A 24,544-nucleotide genomic window follows, 5' to 3' on the forward strand; every position below is an offset into this window, starting at 1 on the left:
CAGCGAACATCAGCTTTTCAACTGCTGGTGAAACTGGCCAATTCCGCTGTTAAATAGGACTCGCATTCCCAATATCAATGCTATGTGTGGACAGACTGGTACGTCCTAATCCTTCAGTAGCAAACGATGGAAATGTTTTAATAACTGTTTCAAGTCGAAGTTTTTCTCCTTCATTTAACTCATGATACTTTGAGAATCATCATTATCATCTAAGTTACCGATGTCTAACTCTGAAATTACTGGGTTACTTGTAATTTTATTTATTAATCCAAACTTTTGCCAGAAGTCGATACCTAAGTATACTTCTTCTTTAAGGTCGGGTATTATAAATAATTCAAGAGTGTCTATCTTATCTCCATATTTAATAGAGGTAGTAAGTTTTGACACAACCTTACTTTTCGTTCCGTTTGCGGTTTTGATTACCCCAAAACATTTCTTTGCGTTTTTGTGTTTGAGTAGGTTCTGAGCAGCTAAGCCTCCTAAACAACTAATAGATGCTCCAGAATCTAATAATGCTTTATAAATATGTCCTTCTATCGGAATATCCGTATATAGTCTTTGATCAGAACTAAAAACTATTGCCGAAATTAGTTTTTGTCGATCCTGACGAACTTTCTTCCAAAACTCTCTTAATCTTATAGTAGATCGTTTGGGTTTTAAAAGTATCCCAATACTTTCTTTATTATTAAATATTTCCTTACGCTTATTTAAGTAATTTTGCATCCTTATGTGTAAAGGTGTGAATGAAAAATGAATCTCAGATTGATTTAATTTACTTGTCTCCTGCAATTCATTAGTTTTAATGGTTAAATTCGGATTTGCAACTTCTGGTTCTTAGGATGTATCTCCTTGTTGCTCTGAAAAACATCCTGCTGTCGGTTTCCCGGATTACACTTCGGACAAGTGGGCTTGTATTTTTCTTTAAGGCCGCAACCGTAGCAAAATATCGTTCGTTTAGCCATACAATCGTCAAATCTATGGCCTTGCTTGTCACAGTTCCAACAAGTTGGAATATTTCGACGCTGAATTTGATTTATTTCTTCATCTACTTCCTTTAACCCTGTCTCCTCGTTCTCGGTAGTTAACTCTGCCACGTATGAGCGAAAAGGTTTTGGTTTGAATGTTTTAAGATTGTTATAGAATTGTTCGTGCCTACGTACTTCGTATCGGAGCTGTGCTCTATTTAGGATTTTAAGATGCAACAACTCGTGTTGTAGACTAGGCTTCGAATTCCTAACTAACAATTCAACTAACTGTGCTTCGGAAACTCCGTTCTGAAGTCTATCTAGCAATCTTTCCAAGTTTTCTTGAAAATCTTCAAAAGCTTCGTTTTCCCCTTGTTTGCGTTTGCGGATTGCTTCCCAAATGTCATAGTCTGTCTCAATATCTCCAAATCTATTCCTGAATTCGCCACAAAACGTATTCCAATCGAAATTGTAATTGTTTCGATGGAACTTCCAAAACCAATCGCTTGCTTTTCCTGCGAATAAGAGGTATAAATGGTCACATAGAAGACCGAAATCATTACCTAGATTTTGTTTGGTAAGTGAACATATCCTGTAAAGAAATTCGTCCATCCGGATGCTTGATTTGCTGCCGTCGAACTTCAAACCCCATTTTTGGATAATTCCTGATACTTTTTCTGGGCTTACAAAAGAGTTTGGATTGCTCCTGTTTATGCATATTTCTTCTACATTATTACCTGAATGATTTTGAGAATAACGGTTTTGGTTAGAATCATTCCTACTACGATCTCCATTTGAGTGAATATTCTCGTGTGTGGAATTTGTGTGAGTGATTTGTGGTAATTGTAAGTTGTCCAATTGAGTTTTAATGGATGACTCTATGGTCTTCCCTATGTAAGAGGTGAGTTGCTCCATTAGCTGAGCCTGCTGTTGGCTAACAGTCAATTGTACATAATTCATCATCTCTGTCTGAGTATTAAAAGTCATACCGGAAGTTGTTGGTGGTTCTGATAATAGCCTATCCAAATTTCCTCTGTATGTGTTTCTGGTTGTCATTCCCCTTCTAGGAGGTGTACCTCGGACTCTGCCTGATCTGGTATTTCTTCTAGATGTATAATTATCATTATTGTCCTGATACTCGCTTACACTAGATGTGCCTGCTACTGCGGCATTTAACTCGGCGAATAGTGAATTATTGGAATATGATAAAACTGTTTCGTTGCAATCTGCATTGCAAGTGGGACATGTTTGTGTACTTTTTATGTGGTTAATAATACACTGCTTATGAAATGAATGTCTGCAAGGTGCTGTTGCAGATAAAATAGTTGGTGTCAATATTTCTTTACATATAGCGCAGCTGTTTTCGATGCCTTGTGGCATGTCAACTGCATTATCCGAACTATGCTTGGCTGCTATACTCTAGATATTAAATTATAATTAGTTTTGAATTTTGGTTTGTCTTTCTTTATGTCGATCCTCCTCCTGTCAGAAAATCTAAGTTCAATCTATTATTACTAGTGGATTGTATTTTGTCTATTGCCTCATGCTCTTGTTAACTAGACGATCGGACAAGATACCAACTTATTAAAGTTTCGGTATAGTGTGTTCCAAGAAGGTCGGATTGTATACAAGGTTGAATTAAATGATATATGGTGATAAGCTCTGTGGAATTGAAACAGCTGCCTTTGGTCGATCAATTCTCTTTCAAATTGAATCGCATATTCCTAAATTGCACTGTATCTTCCAATCGATGCTCTCAATCCAATATGTCAATTTATTAAATTTAATTTTATTGTTTCCCTAAGGTGGATGGTTAAATATAGAGCTTCGTGTGCTAAACAGATATACAATCTGATTGGCTTCACGTTTGGGCGCCAAAATGTGTAGTGTACCTCGTGTTGTAAGGGTTGTTCCCAGTCGGTCTTCTTATAGAGGGTGTTGTTTACTATTAAGAGAGGACCTTGTAATTCCTTCGCTAGAGATGCGCACTATTGCTATGCTCGGGTCTAGCTCGCCGTGGTCGGGGTTCTTCCTAGCTTAGGATATTACGACACGCTACTACATTTAATTAGTGCGTCTTACACAACAAAAACCTACTCGAAAAGAATCGATAAAGAAAAGGATGGATCAAGGTGATACTTTGGTTTCACGCCGACTCGTGTATAGTTGAGCAAAGATATTCTGACGGATATCGGGAATTCAGATGGTAATTATTCCCGAAAGTCTTTACCCTCCCTACCGTGACAATGGTACGTGTAAATTGGCATTGTCCCTTGGCCGAGCCTCAAAACTCTACCACATATTTAACTGAGTGTTCGACATAAGTACTCGACAAACCGTATGACCTTTTTATTCAAAATTCATATTCTTCAACTTCAATTTCATTTACTAATCCCTTTTACCTAAATCTAGTTGCTTCATTTACAATCTATTTAATTTAACCTATCGTCCATTATCCCTAACTATAGCCTAAATTCTACATCTAATCATAATCATTAACAATATAAGTATTTACTATTGATTAAGGCATGATTATTATTTAAGCTTAATTTTACAAGGTTTTACTTAGATTTTACCGCAAAATATAGGTTCAAAATAGGGACAGTAGAGCGGCATTTTACATAGATTGATATTAGGTAATTATTGTTGTTGTTATTTATTACTCACGACCTTTTTAATTCATCACTCCATGATACGCTGTAAAGTTGGGCCCAAGTTCACGTTGGCGTTGAGAGCTGCTGGTCAAAAAAATGTAAACAACCTAAGCATCTATACGAATGCCACACTCATGTCCATCTGCGGGGTATTTGCTTATTAATAAATTGCCAAAATAATCAAATAAAATAAAGAAAATCATAATCAAAACAAAAACATTGCTGCACGCAGCGTATACTGCGCCCTGAGATGTGCAGAACCACTAAACTGGGTCTTCGGCCAGATGGGGGTTTTTCCGCCGCCTCGCGGTGATAATGGTCAAGTGGTGAGGCGATGCATCGGATCTGTAGAATCTCTCACATGGCTTGTTTCGTGGAGCACTCCGGTCCTCTACTTGATTGCCCAGTTCGCATATGCCATGTGGCAGGTTGCGTAACCGGGCGGCTGGAGGTTAAGTCTCCTTTTGGCCGCTGTCTATGGATCGTAGGACCCAAAAATGAGCCGAAAATTGTCGCCTTGTTGCGGAATTGGCTCAAATAAAATGTTCGCGAGCAGAGGGGGTGCTGTCGCCGGGGACCCTGCCACCGATACGCCTTAGAAGCTGAGCCCTACGAAAATCTGTATTATTATTGGGACTCACAACACGGCACTTATTTACCTTCTATTCTCGCACAAATTCACACAAAAAACTGCCTTTAATAATCACGGCTTTTCTCAATATAACAATGATAGTAACTCTGAGATACGTGTGGTCTCCAATTAATATTTGGACGACGTCTTATAAACACAAGCGTTCGTCAAGAGAGATAAGAGAGTATTGATTTGGGCTTTGGGAAGCTGCAAGCAAGTAAGCTGCAGTTTGGGAGCTTATCTTATCTAACTGTGCAATCATACGATCTTAATCTAATGTGATTGGTCTTCAAACGCTTTTTTAGCTATTATTGATTTATTGATAGTGAAAAAGCTCTTATCATTTGAGTGCGAGGGTGGGTTGAATAGTTGTGCATTACTTAAAGCTCTGCTGGACACTACACCCACAGATAAGGGTGACAAGACTTTTCTAGGAAGCCTTATCTGAACATACCTGTTGTTTTCTGCTCTGTATATCCTTTAAATGAAATACTCCTAATTTCTTTCCTTTCTCATCTTCTAGTTCATAATAATAAGAACTGCGTTTCTTATGAACTTTGGCTGGAAGAAATACTGGTGCCAATTTACTACTGAATTTTTTTATGGTATTACTTTGCGTAAAATTTCTAGCGTAAACTAAGTCGCCGTTTTTAAATTCTATCTGCCGAGTACGTAAATTGTATCTATTAGCGTTTTCTTCATGTGACCTGTTTAGGTTTAATTTGGCTTGTCGTCTGGTAAGATATCTGGTTTTTGTAGCCGAGTGTCGTCAGTTAATAAATTCAAACTGCGCAAGAGGCTATAATCCTTGCCGTTGAGAATCATATGCTGACCAAATGTCAAGAAGTAGGGTGATGAACCTGTGCTTCGATGTAAAGATGCTCTTAGAGAGCCGCTTATAGCGTCTAAATTGTCATCCCAATTGGTGTGATCATTCCCTATATAAGCTCTAACCGCGGCTAATACTGATCTGTTAAGTCTTTCACTCGCGTTAGCCTGTGGAGAATAGATTGCTGTAAGTTTCTGTTGTACTCCGAAACTGGTTAAGAAAGCTTGAAAATAGCTTGACTTAAATTGACTACCGTTATCAGAAAGTATAACTTCTGGTTCGCCGAATGTATAAAATATAGCCCCCCTCAAATAGTCGCAGATTTTAGGAGCTGTAAACTTTTTAAGTGGACACAAGAAATGGAAACGCGTGTTATGATCGACTACGATAAGCAATCCTATATTTCCTTTCCTTGTTCGAGGATATGGCCCTAATAAGTCGATATATAACTTTTGAAATGGTCTGTCTGAGGTCAAAGGTTTACCCATTGGAGGTTTTAGAATCGTGTTTGGGCTTTTACGACAAATGACACAATCAGATATATAGTTGCGTATTTGCGTCACCATACATGGCCAAAACAAATATCTTTTCAGCTTTTCTACCGCTTTACTCATGCCACAATGAGCTGAACTTGGAGAATCATGAGCTTGGTACAAAATGTCGGGAACTAAAGCTGAAGGTATCCAAAGTTTCCATGGATTTTCTCCATCTAAGTCTTCCGATGCAAATGTAGTTCTCTTATAGATGTATCCGTCTCTGACTTGAAGATCGGGAAACTTGGACTGATTGTTAGATACTTTCGCTATCAAGTCTAGGTATTCCGCGGATTTGAAATGTGGAGAATCTAAGTCAACTATCGGACCACTTTGGCAAAATTCCTCAATAGCCGTTTCGTTCTGTCGCGATAAAGCGTCTGCCACGACATTCTGCGAGCCGCTGCGATGCTTAATAGTGAACGTAAATGTTCTCAACTTCATAGACCATCGAGCTAATCTTCCTGATAAGTCCTTCTGTCGCATCAACCACTGCAGAGCTGCATGATCGGTTATAACTAAGAAATCTTGACCCTCGATATATGCACGGAATTTCTTAATTCCTTTTATTACGGCAAGACATTCTAATTCAGATACGGAATAATTACGTTGCGCTTTGGTCAACTTTTCGGACATATATGAGACTGGAAGTTCTACTCCGTCTCTCTCCTGAGCCAGTACGCAACCAATTCCAAAAGAGCTGGCGTCGCACAACAAAATAAATTGTTTGGAAAAATCAGGGGTTATAAGAATAGGTGAATTAGTAAGGCATGATTTCAGGGTTTCAAATGCGGTCTGTGCCTTGTCATCCCATCTTAGTGAATCCTTTTTTTTAAGGAGTTCCGTCAAAGGAAAACTGAGGGTAGCAAAGTTTTCTACGAATCGTCTATACCATCCTGCTAAGCCTAGGAATCGTCGCAATTGCTTAACTGAAGCTGGCCGTGGAAATTCTGCTATCGCTTTAACTTTATCTGGGTTTGTTCTTATATGTCCGTTTCCAATTATAAAGCCGAGGTATATGATCTCTCTCATACAAAATTTTGATTTGCCGACGTTGATAGTGAGATTGGCCTTACGCAAGCATAAAGCTATCTCTTGAAGTAAAAGCATATGTGACTCGAAGTCTTCGGACAAAACTAATAAATCGTCCAAATAAACGAATACTTTGGTCCTGAGATGGGCTGGTATAACTCTATCCATTAGACGGCAAAGAGTTTGGGCTGCATTGCAAAGACCAAAAGGCATCATTTTGTATTGATATAGCGGTCTATTTGGAATTGTAAACGCTGTGTATTGTCTAGAATTCTCATCAAGCGGTATCTGCCAGTAAGCATGCTTCATGTCAAGACCACTTATGAATTTAGCTGGAGGTAAACGACTTAATATGCCATCTATATGAGGTAATGGATATGCGTCTCGCTTTGTAACTTTATTTACTTCTCTCGAATCCAGGCACAAGCGATTTTTATCTCCTTTCTTTACTAACACACAGTTACTGCTCCAGGCGCTAGTTGATTCTTCGATAACATCTAAGGCTAGCATGTTATCTACTTCAGCGAACATCAGCTTTTCAACTGCTGGTGAAACTGGCCAATTCCGCTGTTAAATAGGACTCGCATTCCCAATATCAATGCTATGTGTGGACAGACTGGTACGACCTAATCCTTCAGTAGCAAACGATGGAAATGTTTTAATAACTGTTTCAAGTCGAAGTTTTTCTCCTTCATTTAACTCATGATACTTTGGAGAATCATCATTATCATCTAAGTTACCGATGTCTAACTCTGAAATTACTGGGTTACTTGTAATTTTATTTATTAATCCAAACTTTTGCCAGAAGTCGATACCTAAGTATACTTCTTCTTTAAGGTCGGGTATTATAAATAATTCAAGAGTGTCTATCTTATCTCCATATTTAATAGAGGTAGTAAGTTTTGACACAACCTTACTTTTCGTTCCGTTTGCGGTTTTGATTACCCCAAAACATTTCTTTGCGTTTTTGTGTTTGAGTAGGTTCTGAGCAGCTAAGCCTCCTAAACAACTAATAGATGCTCCAGAATCTAATAATGCTTTATAAATATGTCCTTCTATCGGAATATCCGTATATAGTCTTTGATCAGAACTAAAAACTATTGCCGAAATTAGTTTTTGTCGATCCTGACGAACTTTCTTCCAAAACTCTCTTAATCTTATAGTAGATCGTTTGGGTTTTAAAAGTATCCCAATACTTTCTTTATTATTAAATATTTCCTTACGCTTATTTAAGTAATTTTGTATCCTTATGTGTAAAGGTGTGAATGAAAAATGAATCTCAGATTGATTTAATTTACTTGTCTCCTGCAATTCATTAGTTTTAATGGTTAAATTCGGATTTGCAACTTCTGGTTCTAAGGATGTATCTCCTTGTTGCTCTGAAAAACATCCTGCTGTCGGTTTCCCGGATTACACTTCGGACAAGTGGGCTTGTATTTTTCTTTAAGGCCGCAACCGTAGCAAAATATCGTTCGTTTAGCCATACAATCGTCAAATCTATGGCCTTGCTTGTCACAGTTCCAACAAGTTGGAATATTTCGACGCTGAATTTGATTTATTTCTTCATCTACTTCCTTTAACCCTGTCTCCTCGTTCTCGGTAGTTAACTCTGCCACGTATGAGCGAAAAGGTTTTGGTTTGAATGTTTTAAGATTGTTATAGAATTGTTCGTGCCTACGTACTTCGTATCGGAGCTGTGCTCTATTTAGGATTTTAAGATGCAACAACTCGTGTTGTAGACTAGGCTTCGAATTCCTAACTAACAATTCAACTAACTGTGCTTCGGAAACTCCGTTCTGAAGTCTATCTAGCAATCTTCCCAAGTTTTCTTGAAAATCTTCAAAAGCTTCGTTTTCCCCTTGTTTGCGTTTGCGGATTGCTTCCCAAATGTCATAGTCTGTCTCAATATCTCCAAATCTATTCCTGAATTCGCCACAAAACGTATTCCAATCGAAATTGTAATTGTTTCGATGGAACTTCCAATACCAATCGCTTGCTTTTCCTGCGAATAAGAGGTATAAATGGTCACATAGAAGACCGAAATCATTACCTAGATTTTGTTTGGTAAGTGAACATATCCTGTAAAGAAATTCGTCCATCCGGATGCTTGATTTGCTGCCGTCGAACTTCAAACCCCATTTTTGGATAATTCCTGATACTTTTTCTGGGCTTACAAAAGAGTTTGGATTGCTCCTGTTTATGCATATTTCTTCTACATTATTACCTGAATGATTTTGAGAATAACGGTTTTGGTTAGAATCATTCCTACTACGATCTCCATTTGAGTGAATATTCTCGTGTGTGGAATTTGTGTGAGTGATTTGTGGTAATTGTAAGTTGTCCAATTGAGTTTTAATGGATGACTCTATGGTCTTCCCTATGTAAGAGGTGAGTTGCTCCATTAGCTGAGCCTGCTGTTGGCTAACAGTCAATTGTACATAATTCATCATCTCTGTCTGAGTATTAAAAGTCATACCGGAAGTTGTTGGTGGTTCTGATAATAGCCTATCCAAATTTCCTCTGTATGTGTTTCTGGTTGTCATTCCCCTTCTAGGAGGTGTACCTCGGACTCTGCCTGATCTGGTATTTCTTCTAGATGTATAATTATCATTATTGTCCTGATACTCGCTTACACTAGATGTGCCTGCTACTGCGGCATTTAACTCGGCGAATAGTGAATTATTGGAATATGATAAAACTGTTTCGTTGCAATCTGCATTGCAAGTGGGACATGTTTGTGTACTTTTTATGTGGTTAATAATACACTGCTTATGAAATGAATGTCTGCAAGGTGCTGTTGCAGATAAAATAGTTGGTGTCAATATTTCTTTACATATAGCGCAGCTGTTTTCGATGCCTTGTGGCATGTCAACTGCATTATCCGAACTATGCTTGGCTGCTATACTCTAGATATTAAATTATAATTAGTTTTGAATTTTGGTTTGTCTTTCTTTATGTCGATCCTCCTCCTGTCAGAAAATCTAAGTTCAATCTATTATTACTAGTGGATTGTATTTTGTCTATTGCCTCATGCTCTTGTTAACTAGACGATCGGACAAGATACCAACTTATTAAAGTTTCGGTATAGTGTGTTCCAAGAAGGTCGGATTGTATACAAGGTTGAATTAAATGATATATGGTGATAAGCTCTGTGGAATTGAAACAGCTGCCTTTGTTCGATCAATTCTCTTTCAAATTGAATCGCATATTCCTAAATTGCACTGTATCTTCCAATCGATGCTCTCAATCCAATATGTCAATTTATTAAATTTAATTTTATTGTTTCCCTAAGGTGGATGGTTAAATATAGAGCTTCGTGTGCTAAACAGATATACAATCTGATTGGCTTCACGTTTGGGCGCCAAAATGTGTAGTGTACCTCGTGTTGTAAGGGTTGTTCCCAGTCGGTCTTCTTATAGAGGGTGTTGTTTACTATTAAGAGAGGACCTTGTAATTCCTTCGCTAGAGATGCGCACTCTTGCTATGCTCGGGTCTAGCTCGCCGTGGTCGGGGTTCTTCCTAGCTTAGGATATTACGACACGCTACTACATTTAATTAGTGCGTCTTACACAACAAAAACCTACTCGAAAAGAATCGATAAAGAAAAGGATGGATCAAGGTGATACTTGGGTTTCACGCCGACTCGTGTATAGTTGAGCAAAGATATTCTGACGGATATCGGGAATTCAGATGGTAATTATTCCCGAAAGTCTTTACCCTCCCTACCGTGACAATGGTACGTGTAAATTGGCATTGTCCCTTGGCCGAGCCTCAAAACTCTACCACATATTTAACTGAGTGTTCGACATAAGTACTCGACAAACCGTATGACCTTTTTATTCAAAATTCATATTCTTCAACTTCAATTTCATTTACTAATCCCTTTTACCTAAATCTAGTTGCTTCATTTACAATCTATTTAATTTAACCTATCGTCCATTATCCCTAACTATAACCTAAATTCTACATCTAATCATAATCATTAACAATATAAGTATTTACTATTGATTAAGGCATGATTATTATTTAAGCTTAATTTTACAAGGTTTTACTTAGATTTTACCGCAAAATATAGGTTCAAAATAGGGACAGTAGAGCGGCATTTTACATAGATTGATATTAGGTAATTATTGTTGTTGTTATTTATTACTCACGACCTTTTTAATTCATCACTCCATGATACGCTGTAAAGTTGGGCCCAAGTTCACGTTGGCGTTGAGAGCTGCTGGTCAAAAAAATGTAAACAACCTAAGCATCTATACGAATGCCACACTCATGTCCATCTGCGGGGTATTTGCTTATTAATAAATTGCCAAAATAATCAAATAAAATAAAGAAAATCATAATCAAAACAAAAACATTGCTGCACGCAGCGTATACTGCGCCCTGAGATGTGCAGAACCACTAAACTGGGTCTTCGGCCAGATGGGGGTTTTTCCGCCGCCTCGCGGTGATAATGGTCAAGTGGTGAGGCGATGCATCGGATCTGTAGAATCTCTCACATGGCTTGTTTCGTGGAGCACTCCGGTACTCTACTTGATTGCCCAGTTCGCATATGCCATGTGGCAGGTTGCGTAACCGGGCGGCTGGAGGTTAAGTCTCCTTTTGGCCGCTGTCTATGGATCGTAGGACCCAAAAATGAGCCGAAAATTGTCGCCTTGTTGCGGAATTGGCTCAAATAAAATGTTCGCGAGCAGAGGGGGTGCTGTCGCCGGGGACCCTGCCACCGATACGCCTTAGAAGCTGAGCCCTACGAAAATCTGTATTATTATTGGGACTCACAACACGGCACTTATTTACCTTCTATTCTCGCACAAATTCACACAAAAAACTGCCTTTAATAATCACGGCTTTTCTCAATATAACAATGATAGTAACTCTGAGATACCTGTGGTCTCCAATTAATATTTGGACGATGTCTTATAAACACAAGCGTTCGTCAAGAGAGATAAGAGAGTATTGATTTGGGCTTTGGGAAGCTGCAAGCAAGTAAGCTGCAGTTTGGGAGCTTATCTTATCTAACTGTGCAATCATACGATCTTAATCTAATGTTATTGGTCTTCAAACGCTTTTTTAGCTATTATTGATTTATTGATAGTGAAAAAGCTCTTATCATTTGAGTGCGAGGGTGGGTTGAATAGTTGTGCATTGCTTAAAGCTCTGCTGGACACTACAGAGGCTGCTGCTGAGAGCCCGTTGCAGGTAGTTGGGGTCCGTCTGCAGACTGCCCACCAATAGCAGTTTTTTTGCGCCTAGGAGACTCATTTAACTTCTACAATTATTATCCGATCTGAACCAAATTTACAGGACACAAAATTGCTTTAAATATTCGATTTTGTTCGATTTCTGTGGGCGGAGGGGGGCGTTGACACGCCCACTTTTCTAAAATAGCTTCCTATAGTCATAACCATCATTATATAAGAAACCTGCATTGAAAAATGTTGATAATTTCAAAAATTTTAATTTTGGCCACGAAAACGGGTCAAATTCCATAGTGCGCTGTACTCTCGTTTCTGTGTATAAATTAGATAATTTTACTGTAGAGGTTCCCTCGCTGCTGTCTTCGTGCAGAAGTCCGGTTAGTTATGTATTTCCCTGTAAGTATTTAAGTTCACAGTGGAGATTCCCTTGCCGCTGTGTCGGTACAGAAGTCCAGTTAGTGATTTCTCTCCAATGGTGAATTACGAAGATTAGGATGGAAGGGTGACTGCCCTTCTTAACCTTAATAAGATGGTTAACGGCGGTTGCCGGAGTTATATTGAATGAGCTTGTGCTCTTTATTCGATGAATATCAAAATTGAACTGAACTTAAAGCTAACATAAAAAGGGACTCATAGCGGCCACTCCAATGGGTAGTGCTTGCCGGCTATGCACGGGCTTCCGGCCAGACGCTGTGTCAGCAATTTGGCCAGAGCGATCGGTCATTGCCGTCGCCCGGTTAACTTAGTTAACTACTCCCCCCTCAGGATTAAGGCCGCCCTCGGCCGACCCTATTTGGGCGATCATATCTGCTATCTGGACCGTAGTTCTCCTGGCCTGGATGACTCGCCGATAGGTGAAGCCGACGCAGATCAACGCGCAGCATATTGCTCCTGCCACCAGTACTATCTGATGTGAATGATAGTCGTTGATATTCTCCCCGACTCTCTTGATGTGTTCCAGGTTACGCTCACTCAAGCGGTGAAGGTATGGAAGACTGAGGATGTTGTGCTCCATAGTAATATTCAGGGAGGGCGTGCTAGCTACTCCTGGGACCCTTTTCTGGGCAAAATGTGGATCCAGATGTTGTGGAGCAATTGTTGACCGTGTGAATTGCTCCATTGCAATCAGCTATTATTTTGTCCTCCAGCCTGAGCATCGTGTCATGATGGGACACGGGAAAAACAGTGATTTTAATACACGACGATTTGATTATTGGAAATTTGATGACAAAATACAAGAGGTTAGCGGACTGTAATATTTTAACGGAAGCAACGGACAATAAGTCTTTGATGGGGGTATCTGTGGGCTCTTCTATCCATATATTTTCTAGGTCTGCATGATCTAGTATACTAGGGCTCACAATGTTGGCCTTAGCTAGATCTATCGCTAGTAATAAGTTTTGCAGCTCCATACTAATCATTCTATTTCGGGATAATAACATCTCATAAAGATGCCCCGTGTCAACTTGGGTTCCCTTGGCCGACCTCAGATGTTGGTTGACGGTGGTAGTAATATTATTAATTTGGTCTTGTACTACTTTACTATTGATGTTTATCTGCCTATTGTTTGCATTTATTAACTGAAATTCATTAAGTTTAATTTTCTCGAAATCCTCTGCATCTGGCGTTCCCGCCACTACCTTTAACGCCGCTCCTGGGAAATCCAAACTCCTAGCTACTCTGTGGTGGATGCTCAACGAGTCGAGCAGGTCACGCAGATGAGCGACATCGACACTCAAAAGTTTCTGCATGTGTGACTGGGGAAACATGCTGGTCATGCCATCCGTTTTTTCCACCACGCGCCTATACTTATTCTGAGAGATTCGCCGAGTGTGTAACGGACGCGAATTCTTCCCAAACTAAAATTCTACCATCAATGATGGGAATATATTTGGCCTGCGAGTAGTCTGTGACGTGCCCCGATGTTACGGTAAGCAGGACTAACAGGGATACGAATGCAAACCTGTAATATTGGATGTATTGTAGTGTTTGTTTAAAATATTGTAGCCCACCACCAAAGCATAAAGAAAAAAGCACAATTATAACAAAAACTTATACCAAGTGAATAGGGGTGAGAAAATATGGAAAAAAAACTTATGCCAAGTGGCTAGGGATGGAAAAATGTGGAAAAGAAAACTTACGCCAAGTGGCTAGGTGTAAACATTAGAAAAAATCTTCAACAGCTTTTTCCTCACACAATGGTGTGAGTTTATTGCCAAGCCTTCGGTTTGACTTAACCAAGACTTTCTCGCCGACTTCGAACGTTCTGCATTGTCGGGAGGCATTTTCCCTGGCCCTGAGCGTGTTTTGTGCCCTAACGATCTTATTCTGGACGTCCGTCTGTGGGTCGTCTGGGTGCTTTTGCACGATGTCGACTGGCCGTTTGTCAACGACAGAGTGAATTGATTTATTATATTTGGCGGTTGCCAATGAAATAATTTCCACAGTATCGGTTATCCCCTTGTCGATTTTTAGGCAACGAGCAAGCTCCAAGAGGGTGCTGTGAAAGCGCTCTACTTGCCCGTTTGAGACGCTATGAAGTGGTGGGGCATTTGCAATGCTAACACCAAACTGGTTGTCAAGCATGGCTGAGATGGTGTGCGAGTTTAACGAAGGTTCATTATCGCAAAAGACTACTCGAGCCCTAGGGAAAAGGTTCATTATTTGGAGTATGGCCGGTTTAAGATCCTCGATTGTCCTAGAGTGGACATGTTGCACAACTGCAAACTTCGAAAACTTGTCGATGCAAGTGAGGAAGTATTTCTTGTCTGTGGAAAAGATGTCGATATGTAGCAGTTCTCCCACATGAGAGGGGATCGGAGTCTCGCCTAGCTCATGCTTCTTTGGGTGCCTATCGTACTTGGCTATCGCACATGTTTTGCAGTTTGCTACAATCTCGGTGGCTAGCTTGGCCATCTTTGGAAAGTAGTACTCGGAGAGTATCTGCTTAACATTTTCTTGGGCCGATCTGTGAGCCCTGTTGTGCTCGACGGTGAGGATTTCCCGTCTCTCAGGAACTGCAAAAATATCCGTTACACGGTTTTTGCAATGCCAAAATTTGGTGGCTGGAAACTGCCGAACCAATTCGTCCTGTATCATTGCCAGCGTGTGCAAGTCACAATGAATGGCGTTTACGCCTTTAGGAACGATTATGCCTGCAAGCTCATCAAGTAATGACTCTTTGTAGGAGAAGTTAATCACATGCCGCCTCTTGTTTCCAAAGAGGACGAAGCTGCGTTTTAACGGAAAGCGTGCCTCCTCCAGAGTTATCTGGTTCTGGAAGCAATTCAAAGGCTTGTCCGTGGTTTCAAAAGCTTCTTCCTCTTCCACAACGTTAAGTTGCTGTCTTGAGAGGGCATCCGCAACGAGGTTATCTTTGCCGGGCTTGTAAAACATTTTAGCGCCGGACTCGTCGTTCTTTCCACCTCTTGATTTTCGTATTCGGATTGGATTCCGACACTGCGAAGGTCAACGGTTGGTGGTCAGTAAAGATATTTATATCTTTGACTGCATATAAATAGTGGCGTAATTTGGCCAGTGCCCAAACTATAGCTAACAGCTCCCTTTCATTGGTAGCGTAGTTAACTTCCCTGTCCTTTAAGGTTCTAGAGATCATTGTTATGGGTCTCCCTTCTTGGGATAGGACTGCGCCAATGCCAAATGCCGAGGCATCCGTCGTTAGATCGAATGCCTTTTTATAATCGGGATATCTGAGGATGACATCCTCTGAAGCTAGAATGTTACGCAATTTTTGGAAAGCAAGTTGTTGCTGTTCACTAAATTGCACCTGGATATTTTTGGACCTGTGCCTACTGACACTTCCATGTTCCCCTTTAAGAATGTCGGAGATGGGCCTAGCTATTGACGCAAAATCCTTAATGAAGCATCGGTAATAGCTGGCCAGGCCAAGGAATGATCTAACCTCAAAAACATTTTTGGGTTCTGGGAATTCTTGAATGGCCTTAATTTTTTCTGGGTCGGTGGTTGCACCGTTGTTGGTGACAATTAAGCCCAAAAAGCTAACGCTTTTTTTGAAAAATCGCGATTTTTGTGCTGACACCCTCATGTTGGCGTCGTGTAGGCTCTTAAGAACCCAATCTACGTTCCGTATGTGGGCATTTTCGTCTTCCGAGAAAACGATTACATCATCGACATAGACATAGCAAAATTTGCCAATCTGCTCTCGCAGTATGTCGTCGATGGTTCTTTGAAAGATGCTGGCAGCATTCTTCAATCCGAATGGCAGTCTGCAAAACTCGTACTTTCCTCCATTAACGGAAAAGGAAGTTTTTTCACGATGACGCTCTGCCAGTATGATCTGGTGGTAGCCAGACTTCAAATCGAGCATTGTGAAGTAATTGGCTTTGCCTAAATTCCCTAGTATCATAGAGATATATGGCATGGGATAGCGATCAGGTATTGTCCTCTCGTTCAACTTGCGAAAGTCCAATACTAGTCGCATCTTGCGGTTGCCCGTTTCGTCAGTGCCCTTCTTATCTACTACCCATATTGGGTTATTGTAGGGGGACTTAGACTTCTGGATTATGCCATTTTTTAGCAGCTCTTGGATTTCATTGTTCACAAAATGTGCTGCTCCCATTGGGTATGGGTAAAGCTTGGCATAAATGGGCTCCCCGCTAGTCGTTCTGATGGTAGCTACCACCGACGTATTGTAAGGGAGGGCCTCATTTGGGCTTGTGAAGGCTTTTTTCCTTTCGCCAAGCATTTTTATGAAGGCGTCCCTAACCAAAGGCGATGCGTCCGAGCAATCCATGTCAGTAAAATTGACTTCGGGGCACGATTGGAACTCTAGTTTTTCTTCTTCGGAGCCCCATTTGAGGTGGCCGGAAGCTAAACAAAGTGATGCCCCGGCCTCTTTTAAAAGGTCGAGACCGATGATGGCATCAAAGGAGGACAAGTCTGGTAAAATGAAGAACGTGGCCTTCAAGTTGAAAAGGGAAATGAAGCACTTCTTGGTGATGGTGGTGACGCCATAAATAGAATGTATCGTAAATGGCGATTCTACTGGGCGGACGCCTTTCAATCTTTCATATGGACGGATGAAATTTTTTGACGCGCCCGTATCTATTAAAAGCCTCATATTCATCCCCGCTACTCTTCGTCTGATGACGGGTAGCAGGGATTTTCCCCTAAAAAATTAATAACGTCCGAATCATATTCATGAATCGCGTCGTCATTGATTTCCTGAACCGCGCTCGAGGCTGTGGTTGTGTATTTTTCTTCGGTTTCGTCTGCGCTCTGCGTGACGTGGTTAACCCTTTGCTGTTTAACGGGGCCTGAGCGGCCGGATGCAGCTGGCCTCATGTTTTGTGTCGGTTGTCTAAATTTAGAAAGAGATGGATCGATCCCCATTGGTTCTTGGGCATCATTCCGCGGTGCAGGATGCAACTGGGCTTTGTGCTGCTTTATGTAATGTGGATTTTTGCCGCCACTTTATTGGGAGTTAGCATGAGGGGCGGCCTGCTGACGCTCTTGCGCCTTAGGAAATTGTTTCTTCTCCTTATCTTCCTGGCTTTTTGCAAATGATGATGCAAAGGTATACCTATCTTGGTTCGCCTCCACCTCTTGAGCCAAGGCACTATGGTCCAGCGGACCACTTTTCTTGGCCAAAACCCATTTTTTGAAAGTGGTCAAAATAAAATGATTTTGGTCTCGATGGATTAAAAATAGAGTGACCATCAACGTGGCATACCCAAAATGTTCATAGTTGGCGCCACTCTAGCGGACGAGGCATTTAAAGTCAGCTGTTTGAACGCAGGCCAACGGGTAGAGTGAAAATGAGTAAAAAATGGCAATTTTAAAATTACGAAAACTCGGAAAAAACTTACCGAGCTGAGCCAAATTGTTTTTAATTGAATAAGTAACGTTTGAAATACTTGTTTTGTAATGGGAAATGTTCAAAGCTAATCTGGTATTTTTGTTATTTGATGTTAAATTTTGTCTTCAAAAATATGTAACTTTTCATTAAAAACTTGTTTTTAAAAAGCTATACAAAGTGAGTCCCACCTAGTCCCACCTTGAGACCTATTGGGATTTGTAGGAATTTGCATACTTGTTCATTTGCATATGGTGAGAAATGCCACTTTTGACCACATTTCTTGGAATTTGCCTTAAAAGATCACCAAATTTTGTATGAATATTATTTTTTGTATGATTCTTTTAATGAAAACTATAGTAATTCGTTTACCGATTTTGATAAAATTTTGGGAATTTAGTTAAAATTACATTATTTTTATGTAACCGAAGTTTTATGAATGTTCACGTCAGAAGGCCCTTCGCGGCAGCCGCGGCGCCGCCTCTGTCCACCGAGCCTACAAAGCTTAGGCCGCTCTTGCACTCCCGCAAGTCGGCTCTTCGAGCTAGTATAAGCGCTCCCGCGCCCACTCTTCGATGTTCGCGAACGCCCGCTCCCGAGTTCCCGAGCTTCGCTCGCTGCTAAGCGAGCTGAGGGACGGCTAGTTCGCGCTCCACTTCTTGGGCCCGCTCTCGCACTGTTAAGCGTAGCTTATCGGTCGGGAGCGCAGCCCTTACATTTAAGCTATTTTAGTACTATGTATGCAGCGAAATAAAGCTGACCAGTTGAATTGCCCACGACGCCCCCGCCTTTACTTTTCGACTCCGCTTCGACGTGGGAATTTTCACTGGGCTACATTTTCCACTACAGGATCTTCAGCGGCAGGATCGCCCCCCTCCATTTCAATGAATTTATCTCAAAAAATTTTTTTATCGTTCCTATGACAGCAATAGGATATAGTTTTCTGATCCGGAAAATTTTTATCTAGTATCATCCTATAAGTACTAAATTACGATTGGGAAAGTTTCAAGTCGATATCTTTGAAATTATCGGAGTTATTAATTTTGGCCTAAAAAAGTGGTCCGCTGGACCATAGTGCAGGGCAAGTGCTGATGGCATGTTCTTGGGCTTCGCCGCGAAGAGGACGTCAGTGAGGTTGCGTTTTAATCCAGAAATAAATACGCGAAGGGCATCATCCCGGAATTTTTCGCATAAAACCTGTGCAGCCGAGGCTTCGTATGACATGGTCGCCTTGTTGGTGAGGAGGGTGAGCTTCCTTTCAACTTCATCATAATATTGTAGAAGCGAGAGATTCATTTGTCTGAAGGTGCCCATCTCCTGCATTGTACGCTTATCACTATAAGTAAAGTGGAGTCGATTTATAATCGCGTCGAAATTAAGCACTGTGCCAAATGAGGACAGCACTGCATCGGCCGGGCCCCTTATTTTGCTCCTAATTATAATTGCATGATAATGGCGTGAACTTCCTACGAAATCCTTAAAAATATAGTATGAGCCTACTGCCGCCTGCCGCCAAGAGACGTATGTTTCTTGGGCACCCGAAAACTCGGGCAGGCATTTGAGAGCGTCTAGTGGTTCATTACAAATGACGGTGTTATTAATGCCTATGGGTGTATAAACTTTAATCTGAGGGGTTACTGTTGGGGCGGGTGCGACCTGCATCGCCGCCACTTGGTTGGCCAGTTGTTGAATAGTCTGGCGCAACTCATTCTCCCTGCGCTGGATGTCAATGGCCGCTTCCTGTAGGGCATGGTTGACGGCAGCCTCTACTACCGCCTTTATTTGATCTGGGTTAAATGCCATTTTTCTGGCTGAGGGAGTGCCGACGTTTACACTCTTCGGTGTAGAAGTTCTTGCCGGCCCTTCGGTCTCGGATTCAGAGTCGCTGGGGACCTGCCTGTTGTTTCTATATTGCTGGAATGGGTTGCTCATATGGAGCTGCGCAAGCTAAATCGGCCCAGCGATTTAATGCATGCTCAAGCGGTCTTGCCCATGGATATGGCGAGGGGGCCGCGGGGGCTGAGATGCCGCTTTGTAACGATGGACGAGAGCTCGTTGAAAAACTGAGCTGTTGCCTTGCCAAGCAATGTCAAGGGGAAGGGGATCGCGGGGCCGGGTCTCCGCTATGGCAAAAAAAAAAATATAAACAACAAAAATTGACACAGTAAAGATCCGTGGTGGCTAAGCTGCCGTTTTGAAAGACAAAGAAGCGAAGCTAAACAAAATCGGAATACAAACGTCGCGGTGTCGAGTTCGAGTGTCGTAGTGGAGTGGGTAAGCGATGGAAACAAAAACAAACCCAAGATTGTTACGAAGCTAACACAAAGAATTTAGGTGTAATCAAAAAGACGACTACATATAAGGGGTAAATTAAATGCACAAATTTAAATGAGACAGTGTCCGTCGCCAATAAAAATACATATATCAATAAATGCACAATTAATAAATTTATTTCCCGGCGGCGCCTTTGCGTCTAGGCTGGGTATTAAATATGTAGTTTGGTAGTTATATTGGCGATAATATTCGGCACCAAGATATTTATTGAAAGAATTTTTTTTTTTTTTTTTTTTTTTTTTTAAATGCAAACAATGAAAAACATAAATAATACCACTTGTGATTACACCAATAAAATTGTCAAACAATTAGTGAGTATGTTTATTTAAAAAAATGTTAACACGAAACTCTAATACAGAGCTGCAGAAAATATAGCGTATTTAAATATTTTACCAATGCAGATGCCGGAAAATTTTTGGAACAGAAGTGCTCACTTACATGATTTCCCCGACTTAGATGGGTAATTTAACGTGGGCGCCAATTAGATAATTTTACTGTAGAGGTTCCCTCGCTGCTGTCTTCGTGCAGAAGTCCGGTTAGTTATGTATTTCCCTGTAAGTATTTAAGTTCACAGTGGAGATTCCCTTGCCGCTGTGTCGGTACAGAAGTCCAGTTAGTGATTTCTCTCCAATGGTGAATTACGAAGATTAGGATGGAAGGGTGACTGCCCTTCTTAACCTGCTGGCCTAGAGACTCAGTCAGTATAGAAATAATAAGATGGTTAACGGCGGTTGCCGGAGTAATATTGAATGAGCTTGTGCTTTTTATTTGATGAATATCAAAATTGAACTGAACTTAAAGCTAACATAAAAAGGGACTCATAGCGGCCATGATACAATTATACAAGGTAGTCTCGTCGGCTGCCTAACCGTTCGGCTTTTTGTCAGTGCGTTCTCGTTTGTCAAAGGAATAGGTTGTGTGCGGAAGATTTTTTTTTTACTATTAACCCTTGTGTGAGATGTCGTTCAGCAATTTCTGTCGGAAGCACGTGCATGGAGTAAAATTGATAAAAGCACCAAAATGTTTAACCAAGTGGACATTGTGGGAGGAAATTAAGGAGCTGGAAATTGTTTTTTTAGATATAGTTTCTGATTATTTTAGAACTACAAAAAACGTTAAGGAGAAACTATTAATAGGTGCTATGAATATAAGCATTAATTTAGATATAAAAAAAATTTACTTTAAGATTCGCATATATTTTAAAATTAAGAACTTAAACAAAAAAAATAGGTATACAAAAACAAAAATTAATTAATTAATTAATTTCAAATTCAAAACTATTAAAAATTAAATTATAAAACACTTCAACTCTTTTTACTACATATGAACAATTTAACCCCCATGGACTATCTAAGGGTTACACTAAAAGCTCTTATGTCGTTTCACTCGCACTTACTTCGCAGACTCCTCTCACTCGCACTTGTTGTGAGTAATGAATAGGGGAGTGCTTTTGCCGACGAGACTACCTTGTATAATTCTACCATGGCCACCAGAGATTGCAATATCCAGGACATCGATACTGGTTCAAGATATCGGAACCGGTTTAGCCAAAACACACACCACTGAAACAGCTTTTCAGCAGCTGACTTACCCGACGACTGGTAACACTGCGAATTTGTGTGTATTTTCCAAAATGAAATGAAATGCAAGTCTGTAGGACTAGGCCTAACTGTCTGTACGTTTTTAAGTATTCTGTTTTAAATTTTAACTTCGAAATATGTCAAGCAAATATTTTGAACAATGAGCGGTTGACGACCACTGCCTCCCCTATATAGGTTTTTTGCACCGCAGTTTATAAGACACTCATTTATCGTAAGGGGTAAGGATATTCATATATAGAAAAAGTCTCAGTATATCATATTAAACTATACAAACATATCAAAATGTTTACATATTTCATTTCCATTATTTTATATTATTATACGAAATATTGCATACTATTGAACAAAATATATGCCAAGCTAATATTTTGAGCAATAAGTGGTCGGCGACTACTGCCTCCAGTGCACGGTCATCCTTATCCCCGGGATGGCGCTTTTTGAGGCGCAGGTAGACGCTACCCATGCCCTACGCGATCTTCCCGTATCTGGGATACAGGATGTCATCTGCCTCCTTGTTGATATGAAGGACTTCGCATTGGCCCCTCTCTTTGGGTACCGGGCTCGTAATGTGCAGTACCTTCCAGTCTGCGGTTGGGTTGTCCGGACTCTGGCGCTACAGTAGCTTTAGCGCACGGTCGCCTTGGATAGCAATAGGGAAGAGTACCTTCGCTTTGGGATGGATGGGATTAGCTCCCTGGCCACCACCTCCAAATTGGCCCCGTCCCACAACGCTTCCATCTGGCCGACCGTTTGCGTCAGCCACTTTTTCGTCGGGTCATCCATACACTTTAAGGTTTTGATCAAATTTAGCCACCCGGCACCATCGAATGTGGGAACTAATGACTCCACAAGCCGCGCCTCGGTCATCTTTCCGTTCTTATCGTTCCTGTCAATGAGTGCCACGATCAAATGTCGTTTGGTCACCTCACTGGCCTTCACGATTTTTCTTTCCTTTTGGGTTTTCGCCTTCAAGGGGGGGCCTGCTTCCTTGGGCACGCGTTGCCGCTTGCTCGCCGGAGTCTCCTTTATGGCACTCTCGGCGGAGCGTTGCCGCTTGGTGGCAAGCATATCCTCCACCTTGTTGGCGAAACCGGCCGTTGATCCCATGCTAGGAAACTTGGCGAAGTTCAGCCTGCTCTCCTTGATACTTTGCTTGGCTCAGTTAAGCTTGACCTTCTCTTCGGGTAGGGCAGCTGGCTCTGGATTCGAAGGGCAGCCTTATACTGTGCTTCGTCCCATCCCAGCGCGGGGAGCTGGTACCTGGTTCTGGCGAGCGAAGAAGGCTTTCTTCCTCTTCTTTCGAAAGATGAGCGCTCTCTAGGTCAGAGTCTTTTTCCTTCTTTTTGTCGTTAAATTGGCAGTAGCGTTACAACTGACTTGATCTGCTCCCGTCAAATCAGAGGTGTGACCGCTGGCGACAAGCAGAGAGGATTGCTTCACTCCGTGCCCGCCAGTGGTAGCAGTTACGTCTTCCATTGACGTTTGGGCTTACTTCCCAGCCCCGGTTGCCTCTCTTGTCTCCATTCTGTGAAAAATTGATTTATTTCCGGGGTACCACCCACCTGCGTTTTATGCCTGCCGCCAGTAACCTGCCACCATGGCTACGGCATTTAGGCCGGAGAAAGTAAATCGAAGTCTTAGCTAGGCACTGCATTACCCCGGACGGAGCATGCGCCACTGCATAACCTTTGTACAGGGTAATACAGTGCCCTTTGCCCAGCCGGCTCCCTCGTGGAGGGTTCAGCTGGATGATTTTTTGCCATTTTTGTATAAATAATACAATAAATATCTATACTAAGTATTTAATTCTAAGGATACACACTACTGTGCACAAGCTCGAATGGTAGGTCGAGAGCTTGCATTGTAATTAAGAATCATTTTAATGCTTTTCTCTGTCCCAATCTCAGCACACCTGACCTAGCAGTGGCCAGATTCGTGGCGGCGGATGGGAGCGGAGTCATCATAACATCGGCGTACATGGCCCATGACGAGCCGGCCCCGCCTGAGCCGGTAGTCAAGCTGCTGCAATGGGCGGAAGTGACGAAGACGACCCTGGTGCTCGGGTGTGATGCGAACGCAAGACACACGCTCTGGGGGAGTTCGGGGACTAACGAAAGAGGTGAGTCACTCTTTGATAATATTATCTGTAGAAACGTAACAATATGTAATAAGGGCAATACGCCGACCTTCATCTTTCCGAGTACGGGAAGAGGTGTTAGACCTCACCTTACATATAGAGCAGAACAATTACAGGGTCGAGAACTGGAGGGTATCGACAGAACACTCATTCTCAGAAACAGGTGCCAAGAAGAAACCCCCGTAAGACGGATTGAAACAATTTCAGCGAAATTGTCCAATCTAAAGTAAACGGCAGGAGGATCAAGACTATATCCACTGCAAAGGCACTCGACAAAGAGGCGGAGGACCTAACAAATATTCTGAATAACGCCTTCAAAGAGACTTGTATGCTAACATTCTCGAAGAAGCAATACCCACCATGGTGGACAAAGGAACTAAGCGAGCTCAAAAAGAGCGCGAGAAAGTCCTTCAACAACAGCTATGTAACCCGGGATTGGGGAACATATAAAGAAGCACATAAAATTTACAAGAAGGCAGTATACAAGGCCAAGAAAGAGTCGTGGCAAAACTACTGCGAGTCACTAGAAGGCATAAAGGACACGGCGAGAGTAAGCAAAATTATCGCTAAAGGGCACATTAGCCCTACCCTGATCAACAGAGCAGACGGCTCTGCTACGACGACAATTGAGAAGTCACTAGAGCTACTAGTTGACACTCACTTCCCAGGAAGCCTAAGAGTGAGCTCGGAACCCGAGGAGGGAACGAACACTCAAATGGACACACCTACGAAAGACTTCATTACCACTGACTCAGTGGCACTGAGCGAATTCAGTGGGCAATAAATTCTTT

At 41.5% G+C, this 24,544-nt stretch overlaps 1 protein-coding gene across 1 annotated transcript in view; it reads left to right on the forward strand.

Annotated features, from left to right (window-relative positions):
* LOC147644572 (uncharacterized) overlaps window positions 1–24,544 on the forward strand; it is a 53,528-nt gene that overhangs the window by 25,691 nt on the left and 3,293 nt on the right. Inside the window, exon 2 of the mRNA XM_086826162.1 lies at window positions 23,524–23,735. Within this exon, the coding sequence (XP_086682288.1) occupies window positions 23,524–23,735 (212 nt within the window). The remainder of the gene's footprint in view (window positions 1–23,523; window positions 23,736–24,544) is intronic.

Source organism: Drosophila serrata, unplaced genomic scaffold, assembly GCF_035046125.1.
Source record: "Drosophila serrata isolate PLE 108 unplaced genomic scaffold, ASM3504612v1 contig_155, whole genome shotgun sequence".
NCBI classification, from domain to species: Eukaryota; Metazoa; Arthropoda; class Insecta; order Diptera; family Drosophilidae; genus Drosophila; species Drosophila serrata.